The sequence below is a fragment of the Myxocyprinus asiaticus genome, chromosome 1, assembly GCF_019703515.2.
Source record: "Myxocyprinus asiaticus isolate MX2 ecotype Aquarium Trade chromosome 1, UBuf_Myxa_2, whole genome shotgun sequence".
NCBI lineage: Eukaryota > Metazoa > Chordata > Actinopteri > Cypriniformes > Catostomidae > Myxocyprinus > Myxocyprinus asiaticus.
The window spans coordinates 38,329,158-38,344,734 of NC_059344.1; the positions used below are offsets into that span (position 1 = coordinate 38,329,158).

The following is a 15,577-nucleotide window of genomic DNA, read 5'->3' on the forward strand; positions in this document are numbered from 1 at the left end:
CAGAACTGCGTATTCTGCTGTTTTCTTAGTGATGTCTGTGAAATAGTCTGTACTTTATTTTGTTCTGTAGTTTAGGAAGAATCTCTACACATTTTCCACTATTTTCTGTGTATTTTATGTATATTGGCAGAGACTTAAAAAAAGATTACTTGAATCTTTGTTTTTTTCTCTTTTTATGCCAGTCTTTTATTGTAGTAGAATCTATCATAATTGCTCTTAAATGGCACTTAAAAATGATACGAGCTGTGATTGATCGCTTTACATGTTAGAGCAGTTCTTGGGCAGAAATCCTGCAGTATGGAAGACCTTTTGCTGCAAAAGTCTGGCTACATAATACTGAGTCCTTTTTAATTTTTGTGTAATGCCCTGGTGTTTGACTTGGATGTGAGGGGAAAGAAATTATTTAAATTATTTTTGTTAACATTTGCTAAATTAACAAGGAATGATTATTTTTATTTTTTTAAAGAAAAAAACAAAACCGACCTGACTGAGTGTATACAGTACATCTGATGCAGAGTAAATATACAGTTGGCATAGGAATGCATTAATTGCTGTTGCTGTTTAGTTGTTTGTAGCTTGGTAAAATTCTGACGGTACAAATATGTAGTTAACACTATGTAGTTACCACAGCAACTCTAGATGACCTTTATATGCCATTATTATTCGCATTAAAAGAAATTACTAAGATTTTTCTTTATTTACTTTTCCCCAAGGTACTACGAAGCCTTTCCACCTCTGTCAGAAAAACCTGTTTGTCTCCAAGAAATTATGACTGTGTGGAACAAAGCTAAAGCCTGCACATATTCCAGCTCATCATCATCATCTGCTGTCCCTCAAACAAGTACAGACACATCCTCTCCAAAAGACTGCACCAGCGAGAGTGAGGCCTTTAAGGACCGAACACTTGATGCACCCAGCTCCACCACCACTACAACCAGCGAGAAGACCCAGCAGCGACGCACTAAGAGGGAGAAGGAGAACCGATTCCATGGAAGCGAAACAGTAGTTTCTGATGATCAGGTTGCTCCTCAAAGTAAGAGGCAGGCCAGACACCGGTCTGAGGGAAGGTTCCGTCCCAGATCATGGTCCTCTGGCTCTAGTGAGGCTGGCTCAAGCTCCAGTGGTAACCAGGGTGACCAGACCTCTAGTTGCAAAGCTGTCCGTATCAGACACAAGTCTCGAGAGGTCAACAGCCGAAACAAAAGAGTGCGCAATAGTGGGCAGGTCAAACTGGCCCTAAAAGTTGTTGACAAAGAGGGGCGGAAAAATGCACGTGGCAGCATCAGTACCACTGGAGGCCCATGTAAGCAACAACAGCAGTACATTAAAAAAGGCAAGAGACCTCTGAGGGAGATACGCAAAGATGCTAATCTGGTTGAAGCACAGGAGTCAGGAGGAGAGGCCAGTAAAAAGGAATATATGGAGGAACCTCTTTGGTACACAGAGCCCATCTCTGAATACTTTATCCCCCTCAGTAGAAGTAAATTGGAGACAAAGTATCGGAGTAAAGAAGACTCTCCTAATGAATTGGCCATGTCCATAGATGTGGACTGTCTGTCAGAGAGAATTCAAGGAATTTGCATTGCAAATTCTTGTTTTCAACGGACATACCTTGCAGCAGGCACTTTTGTTGATGGGCACTTTATTGAAGTGCCTGGTGAAGGTGACGAAGAGGCTACTGAACTAAATGGGATTCCAAGCTGCCCTCCTCCAGAAGATGGTCAAGATTTAGATGACAAGCATCTGTCTGAATTCACTCACTTCTATGAAGTTGATCTTTTTCAATCCATATTGGATCCTAGTGCCTCAGATGCGGTACAAGAAAGTCGAATCTTGAACATGATTCGCCAGAAAAGCATTGAGCGAAAACACTTTGAACCTGGGTGTGTAGATTTAGATGGCTTAGAGCTGCAAGGGGAAAGTGCAATAAGAATTGATTCTCTGGGAGCCTCAGAAGCTGATGTTTCTCTCACACAGGATATGGAAAACATTGCGCAAGTGTGGGAGTGTTGTTCATCTTCTAGTTTGGAGGATTTAGTGGGAGAAAGTTGTGCAGGTGACTCTCCACTTAGGCTCTCCCCTGTGTTGGACAGTGTTCCATTTAACTTTAGCAAGCTGTCTGGAGCTTTTGTAGGTCCTCATCTCCAAGAAGCCAGCAGTAGCATCTCTGCCCTAAATTCCTGCTTTTCACTTTTTGAGTTGCAGTATGATAGTCCTACATTTTCTTTTCCCTATGATTCACTCACAGGGGGTCAGGACAATGTAGATTCAAGTAGCTGTTTAGATCCACAAGGAAACAAACAATCTCGTTTGCTAATTTGGACCAAAAACAGTGCCTTTGATGAAACGGAACACTGCTCTAACTTATCAACAAGGACTTGCAGTCCATGGTCCCACTCGGAGGAGACACGGTCAGATAGTGAGCAGATCAATGCTTTAGCAGATGAATCTGCTCAGTTTGGAAATGAAGAGGTCAGTTGTATCCCCCTCATCCCACCTTCATACCTGGAGGAAGAGCTTCTGGATTTCTTGCAAGAGAACTCAAGTCACCAGCAGGAAGAAACAAGTTTAGGCACCGATACCAACCAGCCCTTCAATAAGAAATCAAAATTGGAGTCAGTTTGTGGAATCGCATTAGAGCAAGATGAGAGTAAACTGTATAATGCTGTTGTGTTTTCAGATGTCCCAAATCAACAATGTGATGAATACACCTCAGGTATAATAAAAGACATTTGGATGGCTATTGGAGACAGAGACTGTGTCTTAACACTTGGGGTAAAGAATACTGGGGAGCACCTGTTTTCAGAGGAGGCTACTGCCTATCAATGCAGTTGTCTTGACAAGGATACAAAAGGTGAAATTATTCAAAGGAAAGCTGTGCAGCGTTCTGAGTACCATCTTTGGGATGGGCAGAAAAAGGACGAGGGACTTCCTAAAAACAAGCTCTCTAAAATAAATGATGGTGACTATACAACACCGGCCAAGCCCTGGAATTGCAATGCACAGGACAGCACGTCATTTATCCTTGGGGGGGTTTATGGAGAACTGAAGACTCTAAGTGGTGACAGGGAATGGGCTATGATTCCACCTGGTGATGCTTGTGGCAGTTTGTTGCAGTGTGCCACAGCCACATCTTCTGATATGGTAACCATTGCAGGAGCAGATGTGTTCATGAACACAAGCAGCTGCTTTGCTCCTGGCCACAGGCCATTGTGGAGACCTCTTGTGTCCCTTGGTCAAAATGAGCAGACTACCAGGGGACCAGGGGATTGTTTGAATAAGGGATTTTCTGTTGTCTTCCATGAAGATTTACTTGGATCATGTGGAGGCTTCCGTGGAGAAGAGGTGGGACTAGATTACCCGTTTTCATCTTTTGATCTAAACAACCCTTTTTCCCAGGTGCTGCATGTGGAGTGTTCCTTTGAGCCAGAAGATATGGCCTCTTTCAGCCCAGGTTTTAAGCCAAAATCCATATTATGCTCAGACTCAGACAATGAGCCCTTTTGCCCTTGGTTATATGGCATTAACCGAACTCAGTATCGAGCCATTCGAATTTCCCCAAGGACTCATTTCCGGCCAATATCTGCCTCTGAACTGTCTCCAGGTGGATGCAGTGAGTCAGATGTTGAGTCTGAGAAAGAAGTGAGTCTTCCAGTTGGTCAGACAGACCTTTTTGATGACCCACAGGCTGACCTCAAGCCCCTTGAGGACGATGCAGAGTGTGAGGGCCCTTACTATGGGAAATCTGAATTGGAGTCTGGGAAGTTCTTACCCAGATTAAAGAAGTCTGGCATGGAGAAGAGTGCCCAGACATCACTTGATTCGCAGGAGGGTGGGAGCACCCTTCTGCCAATTGCTGAACAAGAGATATGTGTACATTGTGAGACGGCAGCAGTGTCAGAATTGTGTTCTCATGTGCATTCCTCTGTTCTTCAACAAAAGGAATCTAGCAGAGAGACAGAGTCTTGCCATTGTGTTGCAACTGATCAGATTCCAAAAAGTGGGAAGTCACTTGATTTGGTTCAAGATAAGCATGAGGTAAGTGAGATGTGCTGCAGAACCACAGTAGTTAAATGAAGTCTTTGTCCAAACTGCTGAGACACATATAGACAACACATTAGATTAGCAAGTCTGTTGATATTAACATTGAGCGTGTTTATATGTACGGTCTTACACCAATTATGCTTAATAAACCTACAATGTTTGTGGTCAAGTAAACACCTTAAACAGTTTTCCTTTTGAGTGTAAGGTCAGAAATGGCCTAAGAATAAACAGATCAACACGGGTACATTTTTGCCCAGTACCCCAATTTTGTGTTGCATGTAAATACCTTTACTGGCATTCTTAACCACTTATCTAATGTACGGAAATGTTGTGCACATGCCTCTTCACAGTTTGACTTCAAAAGCAGAGAATAACTCGATTATTTCAAGTCTCATGTAAACACATTTTTCTTGCTTTGATTTTTTTTAAATAAGCTGATTTTTGAGAGTTATCAGTGTATTGATTGCATTTAAACTGGCTCATTGGTATTCCTTACACATAAGAATATTAACCTTTTTCCTTGAGACTTCTAGGACCACACCACTATACACTGAGTTCACAATTTGTCAATTTTTAATTCTTTTTTATTATTATCTATGTTTCTGTTTTATATTGTTGTGCTCTGGAAGCTCGTTACCAAAACAAATTCCTTGTATGTGTAAGCATACTTGGCAATAAAGCTGATTCTGATATAGTGCAATCATCACTGCACTTGATATTGATTGGTGACATTGAGTGGTTTTGCATACCAAAGACTTTGCCCTCAAAAGTGAAAATATAATGCTTTGAGAAGTAAAAAAAAAAAGAAAAAAATAGTTACAACTAGTATAATAAACCATGCATGTCCTTATATATTTTTAATACATTCCTAATACTTGCTGTTTCTTTTCTCGTTCTTTCTTTGTGTCTTTACTTCACAGTTTCCTTTGTTGAATTTTGGAGAACAGTGCTTAACTACTATCCAGCAAGAAGAGTGCTGGTGGCAAAGTACTCTCTGTTCTCCTTTATTTCCAGGTTCTCAGTGCAGAGGTAAGAAAAGCACAAAACTGCACAGTATTAAGTAGGGCATCAATTGTACACTGCTTTGGTGACAGTTGATTAGTCCATAAATAAGGAAGAAATCATGATGAATTGAAAAAGCTCAAACTATAGACTACATTGGATAGAAGAGGGAGTTTGTGTTCACTTTTGCATAACAAGTTGTGTACCCTCCTTTAATTCTAGGAAGCAGTAATGTATGAATCTTCTGCTGAACACAGAGGCATACCAATGCAATTTTACTCCTGTCACCTTCAACCATAACCCAAAGGAGGGATGGGAAGATCCTCTCAAGAACAGCAAGTGCAGGGCCAACAGTGGGCTTTTACCCAACCACACTGTCCTAAGCCCTATTAATCTGGTCACCTATAATAGCATATCAGCAAGAAAATTCAGAGAGAGGAAAGACATGGCAATAGGTTGAACATACAGTTAGATGATTCTGTTCAACAGCATTATTATTGACTTATTTTCAGTCTGTTTATTCCAAGGTTGATCAAAAAAAGAATAAAAAAAAGGCTTAGTTTAACATTTAAAAATGTTTTTTTTTTTTTTTTTTTTTTTTTTTTTTTTTACCCCTTATAGATTTTAGCTTCTCTTTTACGTTTCATCTAGGATACACTCTAGCTGTGGTCCTACTGATTGTGCATGTGCTTGTGAACCTAGTCTCAGTCCTTCTAATATTATAAGTTTCTGTGACCTAACTATGAATACTCAGAAGGTTGAAAGCACCATGACTGCCCCCCCCCCCCCCCAATCGTTTTCCCATTAAAAGTGTGACAACTGAGGATTCTTGAATAATATGCCTTTATTAATTTTGTAAACAAGAAAATAACTAATGAGTGTTTCCAGTAACGGCAGTTGATTGCTTAAAGGGTGTTCGATTTCATGGTCATTTTCTCCTAACTTTTGTACCAGAAATCCATGGCTGTTTCAGTGTGTACAAATACATACTACACACAGCATGGGCCTTACCTGGCAAGATCTAAAGTAAGAGGGGTGATTAAAAGCAATATAATATTTTGGCACGCCAGAACTTCAACCTTATAATATTGTTGTATTTGATATGTTTTGTGTGTTAAATCCTAAGAGGAACATACAGAGGTTTTATTTCTGGGGTATGTTGGCTTTTGTTTGTTGGTTTATTTCCTTTTTTTTTTCCCCCCAGTGAATGAGGCCTAAACTACTTTGTACTTAGTATGAAAGGTTGCTTGCCTAATATATATATATATATATATATATATATATATATATATATATATATATATATATATATATATATATATAATATAGAATATAGAATTGTTTGTTTGTTTGTTTGTTTGTTTTTTTTTTTTTTTTGTTTTTTTTTTTTTTTTGTGGGTGTGGAATGGAAGGTGGTAGATATGTGAAACCTTTTTATGTTTGTATAAAGAATTCGGTTTAAAAGTTCCAGATTCTTCATTGTTACTTTTTCCATACGGCAGAATCTAGTCCTTGCTAAATTTCACATCTTGATCTCACATTTTGAATTCCATCTTTTACTTTATCTTATCAATTCATCTTTTTCTGCTTCGGTTTAGTGTAGATAATTAACTATTTCTGAGATCTTCATTTATAGACAACTTTGATTCAAAGTAGTATCATGTCTAACCTGCCATCTGCTGGATTTATTCTAGGCTGAACTGCTCTTTCCCAGTAATTCAGTTTTTGTGCTTTGTTACGCATGTATCTACATGAAAAAAAAATAGTAAATTTATACTAAAGCAGATTGTAAATGGTATGGAGTAGCAAAAGGAAATTTTGGACTTGGGAACCCTGAATTTTTTTTAAGTTCATCACTTTACATTGACTACATTAAAAATACATTGCCTACATTAAAAATATGTTGGTATGCAGCCTTTTATATACCAAAGTGGAAAATGTGGGCTCAAAGAATCCAAATATTTTAATATATTTATATAGAGATGCTACCCTTTTTTTTTTTTTTTTTTAAACACTCACATTTGTGTTTCTGCATTGGTAGCATTTGTTGCTTAATATTTTCATATAAAGGGGGATTGGAATTTGACTAAGAAATTAAAAATCTTCACCCCAATCAGCATTTTGACAAACAAATTCCTTTGAAACATTATTACTTAACTAGGCAGGAGGATTATTACGTTTTTGCACTTTGTGCTAATGCACATTTGCATGTTGATTTGTTGGCTTTTTTTTTAAGCTACACAAAGACCTTGGATTAAATTGCAAAAAAGTAAAAAAAAAAAAAAAAATTGTAAATAATTCTAAACAATTTTATACATTGGTGCTACCATTCATACACTACATCTAAGACGTAATGTACAAATTTGTTATGGCTTAAAAAATGGTGCACTCTTTGTAATATTTTTTTTTTTTAATCCAGAAACAGGTTAGGCCTTGTTCTTCAGACTAGGTCAAATTCTAGGGTTTGTTCAAGTATATAGACTGTATGGAAAGGGCTGTGGTTATAACCTTGCAGAGAAAATTGATTTGGTGCGGCCCAGTTTTATAATTTGAATCTGCTTGTTTATTTTTCTTTATTTGCTCCACCTTGTGGCTATGGAATTGTGAAAGTTTTACAAAGATCACAACATCTAGTTCTAACAAATGTATAGTGGCAGAAGCCCAGTGTGATTTCCATTCTTCTAATTTGAAATACTGTCGACAGTTCTAAAATGCAGTTAGACATTGTTGGTATTGCGTTTTTTATTCAATACCTACTACGTTCTTGTCCTCTTGAGCACTTTGAAATGAAAAGTTCCATCCTTCAAAGTAGGCATTCTTTTAAGACAAAGTTGTTTGTTTAACTTGTATTAGATGGACTTCTATTAAGAAGTTTGTTTTAGGGTGTGTGGGTGTCAGAGGACAAAATTGTAATTTTAAACATTTTGAGAAAAGACAGAAATATTACATTAGTAAATGTTGTATGACAGTCAAGTATCGCAGAACAGCATATAGGCAGATGATTGAAAGCTACGGAAATTTGATATACAGTTCTTTTTTTTTTTTTTTTTTTTTTTTTTATACTGAGTATTTCATAATGTTTGAAAAAAAAAAGGTGAAATACAAAGTTTTATTTTATCATCTTTCAAGGCTCTGTATTTGTGTGTGTGTGTGTGTGTGTTAGTTTGGGTGCTGGAGAGAGACTTTAGTCAGTATATGTGGAAGACTGAAAACTGCATTAATTTGCCATCTTGTTTTTTTTTTTCTCCTCAAGGTTTTAGTTTGGTTCTGTATTTTGGAAGGTGGTGCCACACAAATTAGTGCATTTTAAAAGGGTGGCTATAAAGTCTGTATTTACAGGTTTAAGTTTCGATTGCATTGTCGTAAAGATTTTAGTGCTGAATTGTCTCTCCATTTCCTCTCCGTAACAGCTTCCTAACTGAAGCCCAACCCTGTATCTTTCCTCTGAATACCTGATTAAAGTCATCAAACCCCAGCACAGACACAAAATTGGTTGCATTGTTCTAATGCCATGTACATCTCCGTACATTTTGTTTCATTGTGAAGTTTCTAAACATTTAATAAAGATTAAAAAAAGTTTGTAATTTCTCTGTTTCTTTGCAATAGCAGGAGAGAGCTATTTTGAAATGATTGGTATAATATGTTGAATAGATCACAGTTAAAAATGCTGGTCTAGTTTTTTTATTTTTTATTTTTTAGTTATAGACTAAGCATTGACCCTTACTCAACCTGGATATAATAAAATCAGACACAGTGCAGTGTTTAATCTGGAAATGGAAATCTGGCCTTTAATGATTTTCTAAAACAAGGAATAATTAAAATTAGTTCAACACTATACAAACACTTAAGTGTTTATAACATTAGAACAAATACTATAGTTACATTTTCAAAGACATTCTCTCTCTCTCTCTCTCTCTCTCTCTCTGTGTATATGTATATATATATATATATATATATATATATATATATATATATATATATATACAGTTGTGCTCAAAAGTTTGCATATGGCAGAAATTGTGAAATTTTGGCATTGATTTTGAAAATATGACTGATCATGCAAAAGAGAAAAAAAAAAAAACTCTTATTTAAGGATAGTGATCATATGAAGCCATTTATTATCACATAATAAATTTGTGTTCCACAGAAGAAAGTCATATTTCTTCAATTTCATTTTTGGGTGAACTATCCCTACCTTTAAACTGTATCTGGCTTTGTGTTACATATCTAGACATTATATTTGATGAAATACGTGATTTTCCTGGTAAAGCTGCTGTAAGGAATGAGTGAATTTCACTTTAAACATCCTGGTACAAGTTTGGGGTTTGCATTAGTTACTATGACAACAGCCTGCCTATTGGTTACTGATAAAATACCGCCTACAGCTGGAATACTTTTATCACTAAAAGCTATTTTAAAAATGAGCAATAAACCGTATCAACGCATTACCAAACTTCCTGATCGTATTCACCTGCACATTGTGTCTACACGCGACGCGCGAGTCCAAAAACCCGCACGCGAGCTGTGAGATCAAAGAGTCCGTAACTTAACACCTGTGCAGCGGACCGCGCACGTGTGGGCGTTTCGTCGCGTCGCGTCGCGTCTACAATGTCTACAGGGCACTGGAGGTCACTTCCTGATTTACTGACTGTCGGCAGTATGTCCAAACACTTTCAAACAGCTCTGCTGCTCTTCCTCTCTTTACATGACAACGTTTTAGGCGAATAAAACGCCACCTGAACGCTACTGGTGGAAATACCAACAGTTTTTCACGTTATATAAAGAAAGATGAGCACTGCGCGCGGTCTCAAGGCAGGTGAATTCATCGACGCGTATGTTTTCCTGGCACGTTTATATCGGTTGAGGATGTTTTAAAATGGCGCTGGCAGCATCAGAGCAGGTAAGATACTTTTCAACTATTAGCATTAACCGTCTGCAAAAGTTCCGATATATTTTGAGCCCTTATTACAGTCACTTACCGTAATGTAGCGCAACAGTTGGAGAAGGTCTTTCCTAAATGTAGTGGGTCTCTCCTAAAGAGTGGGTGAAGCGCACCAGCAAGGCGAAAAGTTGTTGATCATTAGATAAGTTTATAGCACAGATGATAAAAGTAATGCAGAAGTGTTGTCATCGCCGTATAGGTTGATATAATAGTGATGGCTTTGACTGGTGTGTGATGTTTTGTGTATTGAAGGATCGGCAGTGATGATGAAGAGGTGATGGCCCACGCGCACACATCACTTTACCTGCAGTAGGATTATGGCAGGAGCACAACGCACGTCCAATGGCAGCAACACAAACTATCACAACAAAGATGGTAAGTTGAATAGAGCAAGCAGACATGCAACAGGTTCTGCTTCACCTCATTATGATCATTTAGACTATATGAAGATTAAAATACAGGTCAAACTGTCTATTTGTGGTCTTTCATGTTGAAATACCAACGACAACAATAGTAACAAAATAGCAGTACGATTTAGTATTAGTATTATTACATTTACATTTATGTTGTTGGCAAATACTTACTAGTGGGAACTATCATACTGTGTTTGAACAGATTACTTCAACTGGTGGCAGTTATAATAAGGCAAAAGCACAAGTGGCAGGTTAAACTAAGGGCTAAAATATAGACCATTTAAAGGACTATTCGTTGGCATAAGGAAGTGACGTCTTTGTCCCTTGAACATTTCCAGCTAGCTGTCAAACTCATTATGAATGAAGCCTCCCAGAGCCCTTCTACCAAGGTGAGCCTACAAGGTTAGCAGCAAAATGCGGTGGTCCCACAGACACTCTTTGGGCAAAGCACTGGCGAGGAGATCAGAGGCCATTTTTTTTTTTTTTTTTTTTTTTTTTTAAATAGGTGTCTATGGTAGAAATGCTTCAGTGTGTTGAATAAACTGTTTTTTTCAGGAAACAGCTCATCACTTAATGAACTGACTGCCTGTCTGCTAATCTTCAACATATTTTACACTGAACAATACTTTTGGAATGAACTATGTGTGGAGTTTACAATGATAGAAATTTTTTTTTTTTTTTTTTTTTTTTTTTTGTAAGAGAAGACACGGATAATTTTACAACAGGTAGGTGTCGGTTTATGGCTCTTCCCATTCATTTCTATGGGATCTGCAAACTGTGAATTTCTGTCGTAACACGCTAGATGACCATTACACTCTCTCCTGTGGTAAAAACGCGGAAGTGGTTATCTCAGTATAAAATATCTCTTGTAGAATGAGAGAAACTAGCTGACGTAAGTTGGAGGTGTTGTTGGCAAAATAAGGTCTAAATTTGGATTGTGGGTGTGATATATTAAAATTATGTCTATAGGGTATCACCAGGGTCACCGCTAATAGTCAAGGGGCCTGGTAGGAATTTATATTGTTGGGCCCTCTTTCCCCCCAGGTCCAGTGAGAAGGCTTCACTGTAGAGGACCTTAGTTGGGTCCCCCTCAAGGACCCCCGATGATGGCCCTAGATATCACTGTACGATTTTGAATCTGAGGTGCCATTAAGAGCAAGGACTTATATGAATGCAGTTTTATTGAAAGAATGGAATAATTTATATTTAGTTTATGTAAGCAGGAATGCAGGGGTGAGGGAATTTAACTTATTTATCCTTGCCTTGTCCTTCTTATTATTAATGATTACATGCAAATAATATGGTTGAATATCTGGCAACCACACTGCACACCTTGTCTTAAGGGGTCATGACATATTCAAATTTTTTTGTTAATTGTATTATCTTCCCAGAGGTCCACTTATAATGTAAAGTTGTTTTTTTTGCAACAAAACTGTCACAATTTAGTTTTCCACCCTGTCTCTGGCCCTCTGTCTGAAATGCTTGGTTTCAAGCTCTCTGGCCCTTCAAGACTTCAGTGTAAACACCCACTGTTATGATTGGCTGACATCATGCAGCCCCTCGAATACAGCCATATTTGAAACACAATCAAAAGAGAATGAACAAACTCCACAAGACCACAATATTTATAAAACAAAATTTCTGGATCAACATAACCCACATCCAACTCATTTCATCGGAATATATTAAACTTCACTCAAGCAGCACCATAAACTATCAAACAGTCATGACATGAAATATTCATGAATGAAATAGTTTACTTACAGTTTTGTGGTCCAGTGGTGTTTTAACTACCACATCTTTCTATAACAGTTCCTTTGCAAAGCTTGAATCATATTGTGACTTGTTCACAAGCAGTCCACGCTGAAATGTTCTGAATTCTCAAACGTAATACAATCCACAGTGATGTTGGGTGCTTCAACCGGCTTCATCATGCCAAAGCAGAGACGCTGATCTTCACAGGAGTGACATCTCACACCTTTCGTATTTGTATACACACACAAAGGCATGTGTTTCTCCCAGTCAGTGGCAGCAGCAGAATGAGACGCAACTTTTAAAAGTTGCGCTTGTACCGCTCTTAAAACGCTGTGCGCATTGCTGAAAACCCATCAAAACGATCAAAGACGTCCATCTAGTGCATGTTTACAAAAGACCAACAAATTAAAAATGGCACAGATGGGTGCAAAAATGGTCCAGGACACCTTCAAAACAGTACAAAAACAGGGGTCTCCTATTTAGATTTATAACTTGACATTGCGTATTTTAAAAGTGGTGCGAGATGCATGATAACGGTTAAAGCCGTTTGTCTCCTGCATGTTTATGTAGAAAACATTTAAATCCAGAATAGGCACATGAAGGTGTCCTGTGTAAGTCCCCTTTGGATGAATCTCCCATGACATGCCCTCTCTCCTCTTCACCTGTGTGACTGACCACCAGTGGGCGGAGCCAAGGGTGCAGTGGTGAAAAATAGGTGTTGATGTCTTGCTGAAAAGGCAGTCATATGCAGATGTATTTGGTCTTTGTAATGTCACAAGTTCCACAAATTCCAAACAAGCCATTTCTGGAGCTTGGTTTAAATTAATACTCTTTCTATAAAGGAAAAAGTTTTCAGTTCTGAAACTTACAGTATGTTTTTATAGAACAATGTTATATGTTAAAAGATCAAGGGAAATTTAAGTTCTCATGTCATGACCCCTTTAACAATCAGTGCACTGTCAGCTGTGCACCAGCATCAAAAACAGCCAGCAAATTTTTTCCCGCACAAATATAACATTTGTGCGCATTAAACATTGTTTCCCGCAATTGTTGCTGTGTAAATACATTTAAAGACGGGGTAAATACAGACAGCTCTTGATAAGCATTTGGTGAGTCACGTCCACATAAAAAAACTTGCAGAATGAAGAACAGTTGAGAAATTAATGACAGTAATACTTTGAATAGGTAAAATACTGGAGAAAGTACTGCAAAGACTGAAAGATGGGAATGGACTTGAAGTGGATCAGAGTCCAAATATCTACAGAAAAACCTTGTGTAAATAAATACTGTAAAATTTGTGGCTTATATGTATCGGAGGCTAGTTTAGTGTGACACATATTGTAACATGACACAGGCATATTAATATTTATCTCACTTTTTAAAAACATCTCATATGAAGTGATTCAAAGGATGAGTAAAAAAAAAAAAAATCAGAAGCACCCAAAAATAAGTGTCGGTAATAAAATAGATAAATAAAATTAATAAATAGGCCTAATATGGAAATATGCAAGCAAGTCTAGTTAAACTCATTAATATATACTATATTGTTGTGACATGACCTCACTATTTTAATTTCTGCACGTGGCATCCAGTTATTATCTTAAATTTTTTTTTTTTTGCATTTCTTATCTAATATATTATTCTTTGTCAGTCCAATCAAATAATGGGTTAAGAAGAACATTAACATTTTGTTGAAATATTAAAATATTGTAGTTGATCACAAACTGCCTTCTGTTTGCCTTCTGCCTTCAATAAAAAAAAAAAAAACTACATCTAATTAAAAAAACAAGCTATAGACCTTTTTCACAGACAGTGATGACACATTTCCACCTTAGTTATCAGTGGAAATCTCACAAAAAATTTTTATATTACACATTTAAATATTGAGGGTAAATTTATAACATTATGCTTTGTTATATTACCCTGTAGTAAGTTTAAAAAAAGCTAAATTCCACAGCTGCAGGGGATTTTCTATTACAGCTGCTGAGAGAGTGACCGTCTTAATCCATCACTATTTTTTTTTTCCTCTTCTGGAAAGTCATTCAAACATAAGTGTTCTTTTGGTCTTGGAGCAAATGTGTAAGTGAAAATAATATTTGCTGTGATCTCCCATTCACCGCTGTCGAAGTTTACCCTGCAGTTGTTTACTTCTGCGTTCCAAGACCTGGAGTGTGAAAAAGGTCTATTCAGATACACTCAGTTTTGTTAAAAGTGGAGATGTAGCACTTCAGATAAGATAATAATGACATATCACACCTAATTCCACCAATTGTGCCTTGCCTTTATGAATATGTATTCTAAAAGTATTCTGAATACATTACTTTTTATTTGATGTATTCACAATACTTTACTGAATACATTTTAGATAGAGGATTTAGTATTCAGCCCAGTAATCTGCCCATCCCTGCACAAACTACATCATGCCCCTGATGTGGGCTGCACTAAGACCAAAACTATAACTAGAATTGGGACTGCACCCTGACCCTGAGAGATTACTGAATTTTAATCTCATTTATATTTCTTTCTTCTAAATATAGAAGGTATGTATGGGCAGGGTCACCTTTGAAATTGTGAAAGTGCTGTTATTGTTTAAAGGAATGCTTAGTTGCAGTATTAAAGTATTACTGACTTGTCAAATGCACCAGCAACTGATTGCACTTTTTCAATAGAAAATTTCATGGCATTGTTGATTAGTGTTCTCTCCGTAAGCAAGGATTTGCTTGTGTAATATATATATATATATATATATATATATATATATATATATATATATATATATATATTAGTTTCATTTGCAGCAGGTGAACATACTGTGTGAATTTATTTAAACATATAGGGGAAGAAGAACCTATAGAGCTCGTATTGGTTGCTGCCTCTCCCATTATGTGCTTTGCATCTTTATCGGGCACAACATGAACATCTTGCTTGTCATAGTGAGCTAACGTTGATTTGATATATTTTTCCACTTTGTCTTTAATGTTGCAGACCATCTAAATCTATTGTGCTGTGCCCAATCACTCTATCCCCATTAGGAAATCAAAGAGCTATTTTGTCTAATATTGGTGGGAGATATTGTCCACTATGTTATCATATCAGGACTCGGATCTCATACTTGAACTGGAGGGAGTGTTTGACTTAATGTTTTCTCAGGTCTTTGGGTCGCATTTTGTGTAAGGTTTCAGGTTACTTCCTCTACTCCTCGACACTTGATTTTTCATGTCCCTCTGTGAGTAAAGAAAAGCTGACCAACAGTATAGGATGACGTGGGTGTGATAACTAAAGCAAGTTTGAGAATGTGCTATTGTTGTAGTGATGGCAGAGTCAGAGAGGTGTTTATGCAGCCACACACATTGAGTTTTATCAATCACCAAGTAGGATGTAATCAATACAGAATCTATTGGAGATGTTTACCTGGAACATT

At 37.3% G+C, this 15,577-nt stretch overlaps 2 protein-coding genes across 7 annotated transcripts in view; both read left to right on the plus strand.

The window, feature by feature from the left end:
* Positions 1–10,342, plus strand: part of LOC127430125 (uncharacterized protein KIAA0232-like) — a 32,562-nt gene extending 22,220 nt beyond the window's left edge. For 4 of the 5 annotated variants that reach the window (XM_051679933.1, XM_051679756.1, XM_051679839.1 and 1 more), the window contains 3 exons: positions 714–4,038; positions 4,965–5,073; positions 10,241–10,342. In XM_051679933.1, the coding sequence (XP_051535893.1) occupies positions 714–4,038; positions 4,965–5,073; positions 10,241–10,266 (3,460 nt within the window). In that variant the 3' untranslated portion in view covers positions 10,267–10,342. Of the gene's footprint in view, positions 1–713; positions 4,039–4,964; positions 5,074–5,268; positions 6,334–10,240 lie in introns of those variants that run through there. The other variant, XM_051680016.1, reaches the window with a different exon arrangement.
* The window catches only part of LOC127430350 (TBC1 domain family member 14-like), a 31,823-nt gene continuing 26,483 nt past the window's right edge, over positions 10,238–15,577 (plus strand). The window contains exon 1 of one of the 2 annotated variants that reach the window (XM_051680114.1): positions 10,238–10,363. In XM_051680114.1, the coding sequence (XP_051536074.1) occupies positions 10,306–10,363 (58 nt within the window). In that variant the 5' untranslated portion in view covers positions 10,238–10,305. The remainder of the gene's footprint in view (positions 10,364–15,577) is intronic. The other variant, XM_051680200.1, reaches the window with a different exon arrangement.